This window comes from Monopterus albus, unplaced genomic scaffold (assembly GCF_001952655.1).
Source record: "Monopterus albus unplaced genomic scaffold, M_albus_1.0 scaffold138.1, whole genome shotgun sequence".
NCBI lineage: Eukaryota > Metazoa > Chordata > Actinopteri > Synbranchiformes > Synbranchidae > Monopterus > Monopterus albus.
This window is the reverse complement of record NW_018128018.1, coordinates 133862-154982: the sequence shown is the minus strand read 5'-3', so window position 1 is coordinate 154982 and position 21121 is coordinate 133862. Positions and strand designations below refer to the sequence as shown.

The window sequence follows — 21121 nt, the reverse complement described above, 5'->3', positions numbered from 1 at the left end:
GGAGAATGTGTGTGTTTTGCTCTGACTTAGATTATAGTTCATCATTACATGTTGTAAAATGTTTCTGCAGAGAAGGGAGAAGAAGTTCCAGAAAACTAAGAAGTGTTGTGAAGTGTGGTGGCAGGTCAGGCTGAACTGTAAGAGGTGGCACGTCATCCCTGCCTGCCCGAGGTGTCATTTACCCATGCTATCTTGCATACCTTCATTAGGGCTATTTTCCAGCTAGATAAAACTGGGAAGGAATTTCATTTTCCTTATCGGCATGGTTGCCCCTTGTCTGTTTTCGCTCACTGACAGACTGTTTTTAGCACTTGTCCTTCTCCGTATCCACTTACCCCATGGAGGTGTGTGTGTGGGTAAGGGGGCAACAGTACAGTTCAGACAAACTGAACCCTGTGAATGCCATTAGAGACCCTGTTCATGGCAGACATTTTGATTTGTCATAGCAGGAAGAGCACAGGTGTAATAAAATGTCCCACTGGGTAATGACTGGAACACCTAATCTAATGGAGCTGTGATTAATGTAATTAGTAGCACCTGTGCTTTTCCTGCTATGACAAGTCAAAACTCATGTGGTGAAAATAGTCTATAAAGGTTAATTATTTCTTGATGAAAGTTTCTAAACACAAGGTCTAAGTTGTGGTTTCCAAAGGCAAAAATTAGCTGCTGGCCCCCACCCTAGTCATCCAATTTCTGTAGGGTGTGCAATTTTCTATTCTAGGAGATCATTTGGTCCCTTAGATCTTCTGTGTGGTAATTTGATTAAACACAAATAAATACAGGGCAATGCAATATGCAAACAAACACTTTAAGTAGGCTAAAGTCCAATGTTTGGACACACATGAAACGGTGTCCAAACCTTTGTGCATACTACCAAACAAATATTCAACTTCATTTACATAAAGCATTTACACAGAGTGAACATAGACCTATAGAGGCCCCTAGAGTTCTGGGGCCCTGGGGGAAATTACCTGCTATGGTAATTCAATGACACGAGTTTGTTTGAGTTTCCTAGGAAACTGACCCGACATTAGGCTCATGACAATGTCACAGTATCGGGAAACTCAGTTAAATAAGTGTATATTTTTTAAATAGCTGGCACTAGTATTTAAAAAAGCTTCTATAATGTTTGCATAACAACAGAAGTTCACAGAATAGGCTTGAGTGTCACGTACTTATGTACATTCTCCGCGCAATATAGTCTACACATTTTTACTAACGCTTTTATTTCTTGATCTGTTTCTTGAAGACTTTCAGGCGCGTTCAGTTTTGTGTACGGAAGTGGTCAGCAAGTTGTAAGGTCAGAGGGTAACGGCTATCCCTCTCACTGAGAGTACACACAGCCATCTTGGATCTAACGAAGAGAAGCGAAATTGATGCGGTGAGGGAATTTGACTTATTTGTCGTCATATTAAAATGGCTCGGTATAACTTGACCTTTCAGCATGAGCTATGCGTTTAAGTTAGCCATTGTCCTCTGTTTCGATACGGAGCTGGTCGTTAGCCTTTAGCTCCAGCAGATTGTCGCTGCCGGTTTGGCTGCTGCTGGCTGCAAACGGAGCGTAAACTGAGCTGAGAAAAGACAGCTGTGGATATAGAGAGAGGGCCCGTGTAACTGCCTAGTTGCTTGTTAGTTAAGTCACGGTGTTTCAAAGTTGAAAGGTAACTGTATGTTGTGGTACTTAAGCTTCTTGTTCGGCTTGCAAACTGACGTTAAGCTAAGCTAATAGAGTGATTACACTTAGCCTGCAAACGCTAGCTACACTACTGTTGGCTAAGTAGCCTGTTAGCATTGCTGTTGTTGATTTTCTCAATAGTGCCAAATTAGGTCCAACAGTTAAAATATACTAATTCCTGTACAAGATTAATAAGAAACAAGTTACAGGTTAGATCTGCGCTCTGTTGATTAATGTAATACATATTATGGATACAATAAATAGCATTAGTTTACTTTGTTATTGAAGTTCAACATCTTCATCCCATATGAGTGATTATAATAATAATAAGGTAGACACGCATTTTATTTTAACAGCCCGAAGATACCAACTATATCACAGTGAAAGGCAATAAAAATAAATGAGGTATCCAGAATTCTCGATTTGTTTTCAGGGTGCATTCATAGAAATTACTTTGTCCCGTGTGTAATCCTGTGTGATTATTTAAATACTACGTCAGGTTTGTAGTGTTAGTTAAGTGTTAAATTAAATACAATTCAGTGCTGCCAAAAAGTGGTGTACTATAATGGTTGTACACCACTGAAACTAAGTGAAACTTGTATTGTTTGTGTATGACATCAGCAGCACTGAGGTCCAAGGAGGAATTGTGTATTTAGGTTAGAAATTATTGTGAAGTTGTATTTGTGATTGTCCATTTATTGATCTCTTACTTGGCTTTTTGCCCTGTACGTCTTCAACAACAGCTCTGCCCTCTCTCTTCAGGTGACTAAAGGCATGTTTGGTGCTAGAAAGAAATTTGAGTTTGTGGAGGTAGTCGATAACGACTTCACAGATGAAAACATGTACTACAGCCAGCCATCGATGTTCCCACATCGATCGGACAAAGATGTGAGTTTTGTCTCCCTCTCTGCACAGTACTTGATTTAACACCAGAGGAGATGTTTTCCAGTTTTCTTACTCTGTCCTGCCTCAAATGTTTTCCTTTAGTTGCTGTCTTCTCCCTCACCATCATCGTCAAGTCAGTTGTCACAGCTGGGTGCAAGTTTGTATGGTCCACAAAGTAAGTTTTGGTTTTTTCTTGCAGTCAATCACAGTTGTTGTTTTACATGTAACATAGTTGGAGTGGGAGGAAATCTTATGTTTGTTGTATCTGAAGTTTACCTGTTTATGTTTACCTGTTCTTTTTTTCTTTTTACTCGTTACTCTTTAGCTTATACCAGAGTTACTAAAAGTTTCAATGTGTGACATTTTCTGCATATTTTTGCAGAAGAATTTTGCCTGATAGTATTTGTTCTTCTTCCCGTTTTTCAACGGTGTCTTTCTGTAGGTACACTTGGCTTCTCGGTAAGGGGCTTGGGGAACAATACTCCTCAGTTAAACAGAAATCTAACCCAAGGGACGCAGCTACCAAGTCATATCACCCCTACAACAGGGGTCCCCACCATGTCTCTCCATACCCCTCCATCACCAAGCAGGTATGTTAAAACAGTAAATAATACCTGGAAATGTCAGTCAGCCTGAAATGCACAAAAACAAATTCTGACCTGATCGCGTGTTAATAGGGGGACACTGGCGATGAACTCGAGGAACATGCTGAACCACTCTCAGGTTGGTCAAAGCATTGGGATGAGTGGCAGGACCAATAGTATGAGCAGCTCGGGGCTGGGCAGCCCAAACCGCAGCTCACCCAGTATCATTTGTATGCCCAAACAGCAGCAAGCACGCCAGCCCTTCACCATCAACAGGTACACTGCTGTCCTTTGTGTCCCCTGCACATTTGATATTAATGGAAGGAAAGTTAATGTTTGGCAGCTTATCTTTTTGTTTTGTTTTTTTCTCTGTGCAGCATGTCAGGATTTGGTATGAATCGCAATCAGGCTTTTGGAATGAACAACTCATTATCAAGCAACATCTTCAATGGAACAGGTAAGTGTATGTAACACAGCTGCATTGATATAGGGATCATTAGTTTACATAAAATATAAAAAATATGCATTTTATTAAAAAATATATATACAAAAACCAGTAAGAATTACATTTCAGAAATACAATTTTTTGCATGATACTTTAGACACTCATCATTAGTAGATTATTTATTAATATAATTTCTTTCTTCACTTTGTAGTACCAAAAACATATTCTGAGCTGTCGTCATGATTAGGTGCCACTGTTCACTGTAGCGTACAGTGAGCAGTGTCTTCTTGAAGTAGGAAGCACAGCTATTTGAAGATGTGTGCCAGTGTAAAGTTGAAGTAAAAGTCACTTTGGACCAATCTGGCAAGTTTTTGTTTTTTGTTAAAAACCTGTAACGGTGACACTATTGTATCAGATCAACTTTGCTGGAGCAGACTAATTAGCACTTGTATGTGGTCAACAGGTATTAGCTAGGGGGAGGGCTATTTTTTTCTTTAATTTACTGTATATGTACTATGTATGAATGTACTGTGTATGAAGGTTATGTTATCAAACTAGTAGTTGGCACATTATTGCACAGATGGGTTGTATTTGAGGTTTTAGATGTTACAAGTTTCTAACCTTCCTGCTGTTGCAGATGGGAGTGAAAATATAACGGGACTGGATCTGTCAGACTTCCCTGCATTAGCAGACAGGAGTCGAAGAGAAGGGACTGGAAACCCAACACCAGTGCTCAACCCACTGGCTGGAAGGGCACCTTATGGTAGGCCATTAGGCTTCTTTTTACACACATTAAGCTACAGGCAGTCGGTTTTCCTAGGAGAGAAGACTGCCATCAGCTTCCTGGGGTTCTTAATACTAGTCAAGGCTTTGTTTCAGTGAGTTGTAAATAATATTTTATAGTTAAAATATAGTTTACACATTATATAATTTCTGCTTCGCTGTGTTCATCATCATCAAGTTGGCATGGTGACAAAGCCATCAACTGAACAGACTCAGGATTTCTCCATCCATAATGAGGACTTCCCTGCACTGCCTGGCCCAAACTATAAAGACCCCACATTGAACAATGATGACAGCAAAACTGTAAGTGTGAGCCACTGATGGTTCTACACTGCATTCAGGCAGTTTAGTTTTTTTGGTCAAGGTTACATATCAGAGAGAATTATTTATGATGAACTTCCATGCTTATTGTCCTGTGTTTAAAATGGCTTTTCTTTGTTTCCTCTAGAACTTGAACTCCACAAGCAAGAGCACATCCAGTGCAGATGGGCCCAAGTTCCCTGGAGACAAGACGGCCTCAGCACAGAACAACAACCAGAAGAAAGGGATCCAGGTGTTGCCCGATGGTGAGACATCTCAGCCAATCGTATCGCTCCAATTCCACTGAGACATCCCTTCTTAATCACACAACTTGGGTGAGGCAGTTGGGCTCTCTACCCTGCATTTGGGGTTACATGATTATTGGATAGGCTACAGTGAGGAAACCAAAAGAATATGTTCACTGTGACACAGACCATCATCATCATCTTTCCATTAGCTTGTCTGTGACCATCACTTAATTGCCTGGGTTTATTCTCCAGTGCGTGCACAAAATGTGGTTTAGAAATATCGAGGTAATGTAAGTATGAACTGTAAGATCACAGCCTACTTTCAGCAGTTTGCTGAACTCTTGAGTTTATCCTGCCGCTGCAGGTCGAGTGACGAACATTCCCTCAGGAATGGTGACAGACCAGTTTGGCATGATTGGCCTGCTGACGTTTATCCGCGCAGCAGAGACCGATCCTGGGATGGTCCATCTGGCACTAGGAAGTGACCTCACCACACTGGGACTCAACTTAAACTCACCAGAGTAAGACGGCTAATCTACCCTGTTTACTTTGAGGGTTACATTAGTGGCACTAAGCTGACTTTCGGCTGGTAAAACATGCAGTCCAATAAAAGAAATAAGAATTAATAACTCAGCAGTCTGGTAATCAAAATCAGTAGCCCATTTAAACAATGTGATATATTCATTTTGCCTGCACAAATGGTTGCAATGGTTACAGTGGCATTTGTCCAGCTTTTCATTACACAGAATTTTTAGCTGGGACAAATTTGGCTTTTTGTTGGTATAAATTTTGTGCAAGACCCGTTGTACCAGTTATACCTACAAAAGGGTAACGGGCATATATTAACATCTTCAGCAGTGTTATTGTGGAGCCAAACAATGATACTGTATGTCCAGATATCCAATTTCAAATTAATATGTTAGATTTTTCTCACTTTTTATATAACATAAAGACATAATGTGGAAAATACCCATGATGCATAATTTTAACCAATAAATAAAAACTTAATTTATAAACTTTACATTGTGCCACCATAGCATTGCAAAGTAGCTCTGTACCAGTTTTTTTTTTTTTTTTTAATTTGAATTGTTTCCAAATGGACATCCATGATTTTAAGATGGATGCAGTCACATTCAGTAGTACCAGCTTAGAAGAAGAAAGAGTCTCCACTAGAAGTCTTCTTCCTGTTGACTGCATTTTCCAGACCATTGTATTGGTTTTCTTCTGTTCATTGTTTGTTTTAGCCTGTTTAAAACATATCTGGCAAAGTGTTCAGAACTTAGCCCAACTTTCTTTCCTGACAGAAACTTGTACCCCAAGTTCGCCTCTCCTTGGGCTTCAGCACCTTGTCGACCTCAAGACATTGGTAAGACAGTGTGAAGTTTGCGAGGGAAGACAACTTGTTAATCTTTTTTTAATCACTTGTTTTTAATATTGTTGCACATTCCTGATTAGCTTATGAGATTTGCTAGTCAGTGATTTTCCACCAGGGGAACTTTACAAGCTGTAACGTGGAGCTTCCAAGCAGACCTTGAAGGGCTGATGTGATCTGTCCCGCTTTGCTCTTCCTGTGTGATTTATCCATGTGTCAGTCTGTTTACATGAGGGCGGGGCTGCGCTCCTCACACACACAGCTGAGCAGAGAGCACAAAATACTCAGTTTATCAGTCTGTTAAACAGCTGTTGAACGGGCAAAATACAAAGTTGCAGAATTAGGACTTTGCTGCTTTGCCTGAGGTGTACTAGCTGAAGCCCCAATTTTACCTTTAAACTGGTGGGTGTGTGTTCTCACACTGTGCTCGTAATGCTCACGTGACAATGTGCTGATGTTAACCAGTCATGTGCAGTAGCCCTGTGAGCTCCCTCCGCTTTACCCCCACAAGTTCCTGGATTTTGATTTAGTACTACCTCCTGTGGGGTGTCAAAGTTTAGCTTTGGGAACTCGTCTCCAAGGGCAAACGGAGTAGTAGAAAAACAAACAAAAAAAAAGAAACCTGGGACAAGGGGTACACGGTCTGCCACAGGTTGGCAGTTCCTACATTGGAAAAAGCCTAAGAGCCAGTCTGTAGAAATTTACATAATGACAGACAGGAGGTCCATGTAGACCCAGGGCTAGTTAAGAACAATCTGAATCCTCCTCAGTGAACTGCATACTTCCCTATTTTCTCATTCACTTATTAGTGCTCCTGAACAAAGTCTGTTTGATTGGCAGGCTTCTGACAGACATGTAATCAGATTTATGTTTTATATTGTGGGCATTGATAAAAGCATAGTAAGTTTTGAGCCACGATTTTTATGGTGTAAAAGCATGAATCTTTACCTCTTTCCATTTACATGGCAGTAAACTGAGACATGTTTTCTAATAACATTTCAGTAGAAGTACAGGCATTATAGTCAGTCTTTTGAGAGCTTCTAACTTACATCTGTGCTTACCCTTTCAGACTTCCATGTTCCATCAGAGTATCTAACCAATATCCACATAAGGGACAAGGTATTGTGAGCTCCAGAACTGTCCCAACATGTGGCTGCTGTTATTCATTATGCGTATATGGATACAAAACTAATTCTCCTTATGCCTTCCTGTTTTCCCTTTAGTTGGCTGCAATTAAACTGGCTCGATATGGTGAAGACCTGTTGTTCTACCTGTACTACATGAATGGTGGAGACCTGCTACAACTTCTGGCAGCAGTAGAGCTGTGAGTACTCAACCTTTTGAATGGTACAGAAATATTGTTTTTGTTCACAACGGGGAAAGGTTTCATTTAGGTTTCTGTGTCATGAAAGGATTTTTCTTCTCTGCCTCTGGGCATTGTCAGACATTTTGAATTTAAAGTACCGTAACAGTTGTGTCAGTGTGTGTTGCCGGCTTTCAGCAGCTCTTCCCTTTTTAGAGTGAAATTTTGATTCATTTGGTAACTGAGGTTCTTGGGGTGACATTTTTATGATGGTCACAAGTCAGTCACTGAGTTTCTTCCCTTTTTCAAATTTCTTTTTCATAACTTCACTCTCTAGCTTTAACCGGGATTGGAGGTACCACAAAGAGGAGCGGGTTTGGATAACGAGGGCGCCTGGTATGGAGCCTACACTGAAAACCAATGCCTATGAGAGGGGAACCTACTACTTTTTTGATTGCATTAACTGGAGGAAAGTAGCCAAAGTAAGTGTTTTGTGTTCTGCTGCTTCTTTGCCACTTTCATTATCTTGTTAAATGGCATCTGTCAAGTTTTCCTGACTTCTGTTGTGGACGAGAGGTTTTCCTGTTAATAATGTGTCTGCATCTCTAAGGAGTTTCATCTGGAGTATGACAAGCTGGAAGAGAGGCCTCATGTGCCAACAACATTCAACTACAACCCAGCCCAGCAGGCCTTCTAAGGCCCGACCAGCCCAAAGACTGCCGCTACATGCAGCGCTGCTGTCCAGGAGGGCCACTGTGGTTCTCACAGTTTGGTTTTTATTCCTCAGTGATTTGGCTATTTGACTGCGTGGGTCATTGTCACCATTAAAACTGCCCTGCCTTTCCAAACCTACATGCTGCCCAAAACACCAACACTTGTTCTGTTTTTATTCTCTATGTTCCACCTGTTTCTTCTTGTTTTGAGCAGGGTCTGTGTTATGTTTACGTCTCTGAATCTGAGGCCCATTTTCTCCCAAAAAGGAGGACTGAGCATTTTGGCCCAGGGCTGTGACAGAACAAGGGTTTATGCCTTGTATTTACAAATGTAAAGAATAGTAAACAAAGGTGGGGAAAGCAAAGTTAACATCCTCAGATGCAATGAAAGAAATGCAATGTTTATTGTTGCACTATATTTAGTAATAAAAGAACACAAAATTTGTTTGTGCTTTTTTATGTGAATGCTCCTTGATATTTTTTCCATGTTTTTGGGGGGTAGGGTGGAATGCTCTGCAGCTTTTCCACATCCCTTCTCAGCATCTTTTCCCATTTCCCCATTTAAATTGACTCTTCCAACTTCTGTATTTGTACGATCAAAGCATTTTCCTGTACCTTTTCTTCCTCTGTCTCTCTCTGTGAGTTCTGTGGCAGTTGAACACAGAAATAAAATCTGGGAGACTTCTTTGGTGTCCACAAATGTGGACAAATCCTTGCAGAGGCTAAACAGCAACACAACATTGCTCCAGAGCAAACAGAACACTTTTCAGTCTTTGTTACATTTTTGTAAGAAATGTGTACATTTGTTTCTTTTCTTCATATAAATTAGTATATGTATGTACGAATGTGTATATATGATTGCAATATATATATATGTATGTAAATATATATATATATATATGACATCTATTTTGGAAGAATTTTGTCCTGCCTTGTACCTCGTTTTTATGAGGTCAGCATGAATGCAATATGTGGACGCAACGGGACATTTCTGGATCTGCTGCACAGGGTGTTGACTTACATCAAAATAATACAAAGTTAGAATGACATAACATATATTAAAAAAATAGAAAAAGATCATTATGAGTTTCCAGTCCAAACCAAAAGAGGGGATATATTTCAGTTTGAACAGCAGTGAACAGCAGCATTTCATAGGAAACAGGAAAACTGACAATTTGAGGAGAAAAAAGTCTAGACCATTCTTGTATTTTCTGAAGTGAGAAGCTTTTTTTTCCTTTGTATTAAAGCAGAAAAAGCTTTCCCGAACTACTCTGTCAGTGTTGTTTATTCCTCAGGTATCATTCAGCTCCTTTCCTGGAATCAGTTTTATCATGTACAGATGTGTGGGCAAAAATCTATGCACTGTTGCCAAGGAAGACATTAACATGTGAAATAAATTTTTATAATGCACACAGGTTTAATGTTTTTACTGGGAAGCATCTACAGTGCTTGTAATTGGTGCTTCAGGACATTTTGCAGTGCTGAACTTTGAGTTAGGCTTTTATTACAACCCCATAATTGAGACATTAAATTGTGTTCAAAGTGCAAGTTTTACAAGTCTTCAAAAGACTTTACAGAACTTTTTATTCAAGCAAATTAATTCATGGAATGCATATTTGACCAAACTATGGCCTCATTTTCACACGTCCCACATGTTGATAGAGATAACTCAAATAAAAATGTAATGATATGATATGCCTTCAGTACTTAAGAGAAATACTTTGGAAATTTTAGTACAATGCAACACACAGGTCAGATCTGTTTAGTTGTGTTAACTCTTAAGTTAATTAGTTTACTGAAATGTTTACACTGTTTACAAAGGCACATACCCACCTTAGTTCATACAATGTATAAAATGCACAAAACTCCATAAGATTTTACACTGAAAATATTCTCTAGTCCTTAATAGTGTGCTACAGTTTACAGGGGTGCCATTTTCTTACAATTACTACACTGGACACTAACAAATGCAGCACAGTACTCCAGAAACAAAAGCACTGAAATCAAAACAGATGCAGATTATTCAATGACTGCACTCGCCTCTGATCACTAGAGGATACTCATCTACTGTAGAAAAATAATCCAGTCCATCCAGACTGAGTGTAGAAATATTGAAAAGGCTGTGTGGCAAAGGAAGGTGTTCATTTTTACATCACCTGTCGCTTGTTTAAGTGCTACAAATTCAAACAGAATTTATTAGAAACTGACAGACATTTGACAGCTGTGGGCTGTACAGTGACGGTTCTGTAGGCTGGAATGAAGAGAGACCCTTTAAGAAAACATTCTTTCTCTGATGAAGACAATTTGTGGGACATAAACAGTCAATATCCTTCTGTTGCCTGTCAAGTCCAGCTTCCTGTCATTTCTCCGTCAACTGCACACACATCAGTATAGTCTCTTGCTTGAGATCTCTTCACACTTGATCGGCTGGCCAGGTGCATGCACTACTTTACAGTCCTCTAAGAGTCACAGTCCAACACTTGATCCCTGCTCTGTTGATCTCACGAGGCTCACTTCACAGCAGGTGCAGTGTGGGTGGAGCTATCTGGACTGTCTCCTGCTTTGGCAGCTTCTTCTGGTGGAGAGAATGGCAAAGTTACTTGTGAGATCTAAAGGAGGATGAAGACACAGACTTCATCATTCATTAATCAGGATGCTAACTATGAGAAATCATCCACAAAAAGCTTGTAGAGCAGGGTGGGTGTGCCACTGGTAGTGCATAATTAAAGACTCCATTAATCATCACAGCACAAGCTAACCTTTATCCTTCTTTTCCTGAGTCTCCTCAGCTGCAGTCTTGTCTGCTCTGAAGAAAATCCGGGCGCTGCTTAGTGAGAAGTAGAGCAGCTCAAACTCCTGTGCCAGGGAGACAAAGACTTCAGTGTGAAACAAATGCTCACAGCACTCCAGATCACCACAGCAGCTTCTAAATGAATTGTTACGCAACTCTACATTTGAAAGGCAGATGATGGATGCCTTGACGCACAGCCCGAATGTCCCAGAATATATACATATAAATCAATGGATGGACACAGTGAAAAGGCTCTTGAGATCCTCCAGGAAACAGACTGTACCTGAAGGTAGACATCCAGCCTCTTCTGAGTGAGGTTCATAGTTTGCAGCAGCTTTTCATCCTGGCCTGCCGACTGGATGCTCTGCTCCTTCACCACAGCGTTCAACTCTTTCTTGTACTTATCTCTGACAGACTGGAACCAGTGCAGAGAGTCGAACTCCAGATACTGGTCCAGCAGCTTCAGAATGTATGCCACACCTGAGAGAACAAGATACAGTGGCAGCGGAGGGAAAAGACAAGAGGAGAGCAAGTCAAGAACAGGACAAATGTGACAAAACAGCATCAGGATGCTTCTTCAGTTAAATGGGATTTATCACTTTTGCCCGCTTACCCATAGCAAAGCCATCATCTGTGAATGCAGCTCCGGTTTTATTCTTCTTGTTGAGCTTCTCTTTGCAGCTGATGGAGTGCTCCACAAAATTCACAGTCTGTTGGGGAAATTTGCTGTGTATCACTAACTAAAGTGCTGATTATGGAGCAGAATGAAGAGAAACACTACAGAACGTATCAGCAAACACAAACATTAAAAGAAAAGACTGACAGGTAGTAGCATACAAGCAAACATCAGCTGTATATAAACATGGACGAGGCGTCACCGCTTCCCACCATTACGCAAAAGTGAAGCCAAGATATCAGGAATATAAGGGCAGTCAACTTGTCTTGTGATCACTGGATGGAACATGAGACATGGAGGTTGTGGGGCTTATGACCTATTCTGCAAACAGCCATCTGGAGGCGATCGACTTGTTGTGGTTTCACTTCTGTAGAGCTGTCAGGTTGTACATCTTATATATAATCTGTGGTAACAAATGAGTCTTGGCACTGACCAGTGGGGGTACAATCATGTAGAAGTTTCTCAGGTGCATATTCTTGGCACTGCGAAACTCAGGTGCAAACACTGCCCCCAGCTTCTTGAAGTACTCTGTCCCCTCAGCAGAGTTGCTGGTCAAATCTCCCAACACTGAATCTAGGACACTGGGAATGACACACAATGTTTATGATGTTTTCTTTACATTTTTCCAGCTGTTGTTCCCTCGAAGGATGTATAAATGTAAATAAACAAAAAATATAAGGACATTATTTGACTGCAGGTACAACTGAAGCTCTGTTGTTACAGTATGTGCATGACAGAAATATTAAACCAAAAACCAAAGAACACAGAAGTAAAAGCATGCAAGACAAAGACTGACCTGGAAGTTATAGTTTTGAGACAAAGCACAAGACTTTCAAACATCCTACCTGGCAGCTTTCTGAGTCTCCTCTGACAGTCCCTCCTCCTTCACCAGCTCCTCAAAGTTGACTATATCCTCAAGGTCTGGGACAAATCTGGAGATGACCCAGACACAAAAACATACTAGTGGGTTACAAGTTTTAATCAGATTTAAGCTCATATTTACACAAACTAACATCCACTTAACCAGGCATTAGTGCAGTTAATCAGCTATTTCACACACTTCCTCAGACTGGTTTACTCCAAGAGTTTTATATGAACAGTGCAAGGGAGCACAACTGTACACAATCACAACTCAAAAACCTGTCTTCTACCTGATAGCACTGCTGCAACAGTGAAGTCCTCCAGAGCGGATCATACGCACGTAGCCCATGGCGTTACCTGAAACAAAACAGTAAAACTGGCGTTGGTTCACATTTGTCTGCACCTGTAGTGAAATCTGTTAAACAACATGTGTATTTCTCACCAATCTGGCTGATGAGCTGTCTGAACTGGTCCAGGTAGCTCTGGCCATCAGGAGTGATGCCCAGCTTTCTGATGCCACGGTTAAACTTCTCTGCTCGTTCAAATGGGTACTACAAGAAAAACATGAACAGCTGAACAGTTATTGTGTCTGGCGATATGACAACACAGGAGGATTAGACAGAGAATTTGTTCAAAGAACAGAAAACAAGACCCTGTTGCAGACAATGGATTTAGTGACAGTCTGTGTTTGTGTATTTGTGTGTTTTGTCTTAATCACTGGTCACAGACTAGCTTTCAGTTTCTCATACACAGAGCTCAACTGGTCTTACAGCAGTCACGAGAAGAAAAACACATTTCTGCAGCGTTCACCATCTGTTCATTTTTCATTGTTTGTATAATGAATATGGAAAGAACTGGACTCTTTTCTTACCTTCTGATCCGACTGGTCCTTTGTCTCTCTGAAGAAGCGGATGTCCTTGATGAGTCTGGACTTGATGTGTTCGTCGTACATAAACTGGCTGAAGATGTAAAACTTCTTACGCAAAAACTGGTAGGTAAAATTTACCTGATGAAAGAACAGAGGAGAACAGGTGAGAAGAAACTATTTATATACAGACACAATAAAATGTAGTGGCACTGTTTGCATTTTCCCAGTTTTCTGCATATATTTGTCATGAAATGTGATCTGACCTTGACCAAAGTCACAAATACCTGACTCCAGTTGACATTTAGTGACATCAGAAACCTAGTGTTGCCACTGCTTTTTCTACCATCACTTTGTATGTTTAATGGGTGTGTTCAATAAAGGCATGAAAGAGCATAACTCTTTGTATCTTATCAGCTTAGAAATATTGTCTTTGTTGATATTTGTGACTTTGGTGATGAACAGATCACATTTCATGATCATTTTATGCAGAAAACCAGGAGACTGCAAACAGTGCCGTGACTTTTTCTTGCGACCGTACATTCATATCTGAGAGAGATGCAGTGACATGCTCCACTGTCACTCCTGTAAACTCACCGTGGTGTTCATAATGCCTGTGCCGTGGGTCCGGATGGAGTTGGCAATGTGACGAATGTTGATGGTGTTCAAGTGCTTGTTGTTACTTGCCTTCTCTATGAAGATCTGATGAAAGACAAAAGCCGTACAGAATGCACACACACTGCTTGTTTCAAGAAAGAGAAGGTGCACAAAGGCTCCAAGCCTTACCTGGTTGTTGAGGTTATAAAGATAGCGCGAGACAAAAACGTGAATGTTCCTCATGATCTCCAGAACATCCAACCCCTGATGAGATCACACAGAGGACACAGCTAATCAACAACTCAATAGTGACATTTTTTAAATAAGAAACAAAAGAAACTCTCATGAAGTGTAAGGTGAGGCCACGCAGACCTGCTCCAAGGTCTGGCTCGGCAGGTGTGCCTCTGTCATTGTGAGCCCATAGCGCTGTGTGGCGAGGTTTCTCATCTCGCTGTAGGTAGCCCAGTCATGCAGAGCAACAGTGGTCAAGTTGTAGAAAGTTTTGTCCAGGTAGTGGGTCACATAAACTGCAACAACATTAAAAAAAAGCATAAGACCAATAATTGTGACAGCTACGCCCTCAACACCATCTTACTGTTTTCCAGCAGGTGTCAGCATTACACAGTACACTGTTTTACACTTGTATGGGCAGGTTTCAAAAACAATAGTTCTACCATAGAGTTTACTGGTGCGACACCATACAGATCTGAATTTAGGTCTCCACAAAAGATCACAGGACGCATGCTCCTTCATTCAAAAAAGTGCAGTGGATGCTACTAGAAAATGGAAGGGATGTATTAACAAGAAGACATTTTATAAAAGTTTTTGGAATCAAAATAAAACAAAAAAACCTTTCTCTGGTCCATGACCACAAAAGTTCATTATGAAAAATGTTATTTTAGATATCCTACCAACAACAACAACAAAAAAAAAACAGGACTGAAAATAGTCTGTGAATCAGGCACCTTTGATATTTATGAAGCGGTTAAAGAATCGGATGGGTTTGAGGGAGAAGAAATGGGCCAGATCTTTCTTGCCAACTTTGAAGGGGTTCCTGTCATCCAGTTTCAGATGGGTGTGAACAGAGAGACGCAGGTCCTTCTCAATCTCCTTACAGAGCTTATCCAGCAGGTGCTACAAGAGTTGGATTGCAGCAGGAAGAAGAAAAGTAAACGAAAATAAAACAAGGTTCACAAATGTAGACAACAAGGTCCTTTAAATGTTCTTTCACATTAATACAAGGAACCAAAAATCTGCCGTATCAAATGTTCCCACTTTCTGCACCTCATTGAATACGTCCATGATCTCCTTGTCGTAACTCTCCAGGAGCTGGTCACATGACTCCATGTGTTTGGCATGCAACATGGATGGCACGCTGTCCCTCAGTGCACTAAACATGTACTTCTCCGGCCAATCATCAGCATCACCCAGAACGACAACCGGAGGAAATGGAGGTAATATATGAAACCAAATTAATATAAAGATGCTTACATTTTAAGAGTAATATGTACATAATATGTACATCAAAAGCCAGTCTGCTCACATGTAGTCGTGCTGCGTCCACAGCATTGTCATAGACATCATCTAGGTAGATGGGAAAGATAGCTCGGTGCCAGTAAAGGAAGCTACAATCACACTGCAGCCTGACCCTGAGGAATAAAGGACAAAAGCCTTTAAGCATCCCAAAGAAAACAGCTAATTGTTTACATAAATCTAAGGATTTGTGCCAACATGGTCCAAAATTAGCATCCAGCAAGTGTCACATGCTGGCAAAAGGTTTAGTTTTTTCAATCAGTGGAAAATTTTATTCACCGTGCTCTAAAGAAAATCTCACCTCTCACTCAGCTCGCTAATTAGATCCAGCTTCTTCAGCACAAGCTGCAGCGGTAGCAGCTCTTCATCTCTGAATGTTTTCTAGGACAAAGCCAAGAGATCAATTTCAGTATCAGGCCAGGAAAGCCGATCACATAAAAAGAAACAAGTGTCGATATCCCATCAACCACCTGTGTCCCAACGTACCAGCTGAGTGCCAACACACAGAGCCAAAGACACCACAAGGCGCCGTTCCTTTGTGCTGGGTCCACTCAGGGCATTTTCTGCCAGCACCAAAGATGACAGCACATCCAGGCGCTGCTCGCTGTATTTCTTGTCGGAGATCACTCTTTTCTTCAGCGTGGAAAAAAACCACAAGGCTCATTTAAGATGGAGAGGAATGTTTAATAAGATGAACACATCACTTCTGTAAATACTAATAACGTGATTTATGATTTGTGTTAACCTTAGCGGTGCTGATGGCGCTGAGGGCCTGTGACTGCAGCTGCTGAGTGATATGAGACACAGAGTCGGCTACAACCATGGAACGCCTGTGAAATGTGTGCTCCACAGCCTATGAGGAGACATGAGTTCATTTTTATCAGTTTTATTCAAACAGACAATGAATGCACTAGTAAAAAGCATAGGGATACTCAAAAGCACACACACCTTGAGCAATTCAACTAGTCGACAGAGCGCTTTGACAGATGTCTTGGTCATGGGCCGCTGCATTGACATGTACATGTTCATGGTGGTCCTGATAATGGTGCTGATGCTGTATGCATACAGGATGCCCTGCAAAGAGGAGCAAACACAGAGGACGATGTAAAAGAAGTTTTATGTGGCCAGATTTTCATGAAACAAAACAAAAAGCTTATTCAGATTTCTCTGTTTCTGAAGAATAATCCCTGGATCATCTGTACATTTATATCTGAATTTAAAGGAATATGGGGGAAAAAATCTTTGTAGTTGGGTTTTATATTCTGCTCTGCAGTCTTCCTATGGGATAACACTGGCAGCTCGTACCTGTACAAACACATTACACCTGCTGTTAAGGTCATCTGCCAACTTGTCACTTTTATGCTCCTTGGACAAGATGGACTCCATCTTCATCATCCAAGAAATGACAAACACATAATAGGACTGAAAATCCCTGGAGAAAAAAAGACAAGAAAAGCAATGAGATTCTTAAATCTGAAAATCTGATGTAATCAGAATAAATGTGCCTGATTGTTGGCCCCACTGACTTTGTTAATGTCTGAGCTCTTTGTTGCAGGTAGGTGTCTCTCTGTGCTCTGATGGCCTGTAGACTCTTCTTATCCATCAGTTTAGCTGCAGCTGGGACTTTTGCGATAAGGAAGGTGTCAGGAAACCATATAATGTTAGCAGTCAGAGTGACAGCTGGAACCTGGAGAAAAGGGCACATACACAAACACATCAAACAGATGGCTCCATGTTGCGACATCAATTAGAAATAAGAATCAGGAAAGGATGACCAAGGGCACAAAACTACCTTTTTACAGACATCGAGCAGCGACTTGTAGAACTTTTTGTCAACACTCCTGAAGATGTGAAAGTGTAGCACAAAGAGGCCACAGACTGCAGCATATTTATCTCTTTGGTCAATCTCCGAAGGCTCACCTGAAAACCAGACAAACAAAACAGTGTTCTGAAGTTGCATGAAAATGCTACTCTCTATGAAACCATGCTTTCACATGAAGAAAAACCGACCAATCTTAGACTCAACACCGGTGAATATGGTGCGTATATTGAAGGCGAACTCCTCAGCAAAGGCACTGTTTTTGGAAACAGCTACTTCTTCCCTAGGATCATCGAATCTCTGTTCCACACAGGCCTGTCACACAGTCACAGACATCACAAGGTTTATGGTGAACAGAGTACGTGTTCAGAACATAGTCAACTTCACAAAATGAACTTGACAGAAGAAAGCTCTGAAAGAAATGAAGTCACCTGCAGTATCATGCCATCCAGCAGGTGTCCCTCAAGCTTAAGCAGGAGCTTCTCAAATGGTTTCAGCTTCTCTTCAGGAATGGAAAATTTCCCAGGGTTATGATGGACGGATTTCAATAATCTATGACAGAATAATATAGTTAGAAACAACTATATATAAACCACAAAGTTCATTCAATAAATGGATGCAGGTAGAAAATAACATTTATTCTTGATGAAAGACATGGAATTGCAGGATATGCACACTATATTAAGAAATAAGATTTTACTTTATTTCATTTCACAGATTGCAGTAGTGTGTTGTGCATATGTTATGTTAACCTTTTATACATCTTCCAGTGATCTTTTAATGTGCCATGATTTTCCATAATCTCATCGAGTGTGAGCAGGACCACTAACAATTCCCCAAGGTGTTCATAAACTATCTGCAGAAAGAATGTTAAAAAGACAGCAAAAACTATTTAGAGACAGAGAACAGACTCAAAGTAAAACCAAGTATAATGTACAAAGTAACATTTTAAAACAGTCATTAAATCTTAAAGCCTACCTGGAAGTGGACACCTGACGACTCAATAATTTTTGCTGCACCCCTGAGATATTAGAAGAGAGATGCTTTAGTACATTTTGTCTGTAATATGGCAAAACACACAATAAGTGCTTAACCCAGAAGTGAACTCTGTAAGTTGTTGTTCTGTCTGTATGTGAAGTGCACAATGTTTTTATTTATAACAACCCAGCAAGGACAGTAGTTTCTCTGTGTAACATGACTGGCTTCTGCTCATGGATCTTACTTGTTGCTGTTGTAGAGGGCAGCCAGCTGATGAACAATGTTGACCACCACTTCATAGCATCTCGACACAAAGCAAGATAGTTCCTGATAAAAGGAGGAGCTATCAGTGTTGGCTGGGTATTAACAAACTACATTATGACAAAATATACATATATATGAATATCTATTGCTCACTTGTAGGAATGAGATGAATCTGCCCATCTGAATTTGGGACTCTCCCTCAACAATACTGGTGTCAGGCACTTAACACAAACATACATCTTTTATTAGTTCATCAAGAAGCAATGTGTACCACTAAAGGTACACCAAGGACAACAGAAAATACTGACTGCTGACAGATTACCTCCTTCTCCATAGTACAATAACCCATTGTAGAACTTTGTTTCTGCCTGCAAAAGAGCATCGATATGAAACATCAGTTCACAATACAGAACCTGCATTTGTATTTCATGACACAACAGTAACAAGGGACACAATGGAGAGATAATGCTTAAAGGGGAGAAGGCAAGTACGATGACAAAACACTACACACAAGGGATGCTAACCTCACAACAGTCCAGAGTGTTTTGACCATTCTTACCTCATACTTAAGCTTCTTTACTTCAGTACAAAGAGCAGCATAAACAGTGATGACTTTGTTCAGAATCTGCACAGCCCACAAAATTACACTGATTATTTAGCAAAGAAAGACTCTGTGGATATGAGACTAACAGTTACAGCCTTTGTTTGTCTTTACTTACTTTGTTGTCTGTTTTAATTAACTCCAATAAGGATGACTGCTCATATGGAGTAAGCTGTAAGAGAGCAAAAAGCACTGGGATTGAAATTATACACATCAAATTTGTTTAAACCCAATGCCAGAATACTGTACAGCCACAGGTTTTGGTGTTTTACCTTCAGGGCAACAGGGTCCAGAGTGAAGTCCCACACATCTCCAATGGAGTCGTCCAGAGCCTCCTCAATGCCTTTCAGCTGAGAGGTGTACTCCTCCAGAAACTTGCTGTAGCTCTTCAGCTGGACCTCTGTGTGTATTTCTGTAGGGCAGAAGGTTTGATGAAAAATTATGGTTGAAAGTAACTGTACTTAAAGATTCTATACTTTATATGGAGTATGCAAACCTTATGCTTTCTGCTTCTACTCCATTACACTTCAGCAACAAATACCGTACTTTTTACTTAACAGTTATAATTACTTCTTACTCATGTGAGTGTTGTATAAAGTACTATACACCGTGCTACGAATTGCCCAATAGTAAATAAACTAACTCCACCTTTACTAAAGGCACCTGCTACAAAATGTTGTTTGTGAATCTATGCAGCTGTAATAAACCAAAAATAATCATCTATGATTCTTGTGATACTTATTATAAACATAGAGAATTATGAGCAATATATACTTTTAAGTATCAGTGGGGAAAAGTGACCACTTCTTCCACCGTCAACTGATAGGTCTACTAATGGACAACCATTAATGTCCTTGCTAAACTGAATATTTTCTTACAGGTAGCAGGTAACAACCTGTTAAGTCACGAAAAAAGAGGAAGCACCACCAATAGAGCATCGTTTAATATTCAAATCCCGATGTTAACCTATGGAACGTTAGATACGTCTTTCCTTTTGTGCGTGTTAGTTTAAATTGAAATAAACTAGCGCTACGTTTTCTACGTTGGCTCATTTTTCTGTCAAAACCTGAATCCATGGTCAAAAACATCGGTGCTACACAGTCAAGACTGATCAGCCGTATGACAGCTGTATTGTGGGGATAACAGCTAACTTATCGTTGTCATTTAATTTTATACAATTACCCTTTACATGTCACCTAGCCTGGGTATGCTGGACTCTGGCCAATATTCCGCGAGATCATTTCAAAGATGTTTATTTAACAAGCATCTGTTTGCAATGGACAACACGAGGTGTTCGTTTCCAGTAAATAGACGGAACCTGAAGTGTCAGCGCTTCTTCTATGAGCCTACGTTAGCTAACTTAGCACTGTGGGCTAATGTAAACTTAAGCACAAGCGGCCATCGTCTGCATACCAGGAATTAACAAATCACTTACTTTGTGATCCGTCGTCAAAACGGTCAAACTCCCAGTCAGGAGCAATGGTTTCTACCGCCATAATGACGGTTTGGGTAACCCAAAAGAACCACAAAAAAAAAACAACAAAAAACACTGCAGTTAAAAAGTGGAGCAACACCGTCCCATGACGGGTCTCATGATTTTGACAATGGGCGCAAGTATTCATGGGAAATGGAGTCCAGGGGAATTGACTGCAACACTTGATAGATAGATAGATAGATAGATACCATACACATCACATTGATAGATAGATAGATAGATAGATAGATAGATAGATAGATAGATACCATACACATCACATTAGTTTCAAAGGAGACCCACGGTCCGGAGGTATTTATTGGTGGGGGGAGGGAACAGGCTAAACAAAAAGAA

At 40.5% G+C, this 21121-nt stretch overlaps 2 protein-coding genes across 4 annotated transcripts; one reads left to right on the top strand and one right to left on the bottom strand.

Moving 5' to 3' along the window:
- Window positions 1-1248: 1248 nt before the first annotated feature.
- On the top strand, window positions 1249-8753 carry cnot2 (CCR4-NOT transcription complex, subunit 2). 2 transcript variants are annotated; one of them, XM_020613775.1, is made up of 15 exons: window positions 1249-1381; window positions 2438-2563; window positions 2663-2735; window positions 3003-3150; window positions 3238-3420; window positions 3522-3601; window positions 4227-4352; window positions 4551-4675; window positions 4821-4938; window positions 5285-5441; window positions 6225-6286; window positions 7362-7411; window positions 7516-7616; window positions 7933-8077; window positions 8206-8753. In XM_020613775.1, exons 2-15 carry the CDS (start codon window positions 2450-2452, stop codon window positions 8290-8292), a joined length of 1569 nt encoding a protein of 522 aa, XP_020469431.1. In that variant the 5' UTR covers window positions 1249-1381; window positions 2438-2449; the 3' UTR covers window positions 8293-8753. The 2 variants fall into 2 exon arrangements, with proteins under 2 accessions (XP_020469431.1, XP_020469432.1); XM_020613776.1 differs by lacking the exon at window positions 1249-1381 and adding an exon at window positions 1437-1661.
- Window positions 8754-9875: 1122 nt separating this feature from the next.
- On the bottom strand, window positions 9876-20910 carry washc4 (WASH complex subunit 4). Of its 2 annotated transcripts, none has more exons than XM_020613773.1 (33): window positions 20729-20910; window positions 19566-19705; window positions 19412-19465; window positions 19252-19317; window positions 19015-19060; window positions 18846-18913; window positions 18673-18755; window positions 18429-18471; window positions 18203-18306; window positions 17882-18002; window positions 17642-17765; window positions 17424-17551; window positions 17158-17318; window positions 16937-17063; window positions 16580-16705; window positions 16377-16484; window positions 16118-16264; window positions 15933-16012; window positions 15642-15747; window positions 15383-15499; window positions 15064-15232; window positions 14471-14625; window positions 14288-14362; window positions 14099-14203; window positions 13508-13642; window positions 13079-13187; window positions 12927-12993; window positions 12621-12707; window positions 12209-12356; window positions 11713-11809; window positions 11383-11579; window positions 11068-11164; window positions 9876-10883 (listed from the first exon to the last, which is right to left on the bottom strand). In XM_020613773.1, the coding sequence occupies exons 1-33, from the start codon at window positions 20787-20789 to the stop codon at window positions 10819-10821; spliced, it is 3516 nt and encodes a 1171-aa protein (XP_020469429.1). In that variant the 5' UTR covers window positions 20790-20910; the 3' UTR covers window positions 9876-10818. The 2 variants fall into 2 exon arrangements, with proteins under 2 accessions (XP_020469429.1, XP_020469430.1); XM_020613774.1 differs by having other exon boundaries at window positions 9876-10880.
- Between the last annotated feature and the right edge of the window lie 211 nt (window positions 20911-21121).

Bases quoted from the DNA above. Each gene is read 5' to 3' on its own strand.
- cnot2 (XM_020613775.1), top strand. From the start codon at position 2,450: ATGTTTGGTGCTAGAAAGAAATTTGAGTTTGTGGAGGTAGTCGATAAC. The intron at 3,602-4,226 runs GTAAGTGTATGT...CTGCTGTTGCAG, and splicing joins CAACATCTTCAATGGAACAG to ATGGGAGTGAAAATATAACG. The intron at 8,078-8,205 runs GTAAGTGTTTTG...TGCATCTCTAAG, and splicing joins ACTGGAGGAAAGTAGCCAAA to GAGTTTCATCTGGAGTATGA.
- washc4 (XM_020613773.1), bottom strand. From the start codon at position 20,789: ATGGCGGTAGAAACCATTGCTCCTGACTGGGAGTTTGACCGTTTTGAC. The intron at 17,766-17,881 runs GTGACTTCATTT...ACTGTGTGACAG, and splicing joins TGGATGGCATGATACTGCAG to GCCTGTGTGGAACAGAGATT. The intron at 16,706-16,936 runs GTACGAGCTGCC...TCCTCTTTGCAG, and splicing joins GGTGTAATGTGTTTGTACAG to GGCATCCTGTATGCATACAG.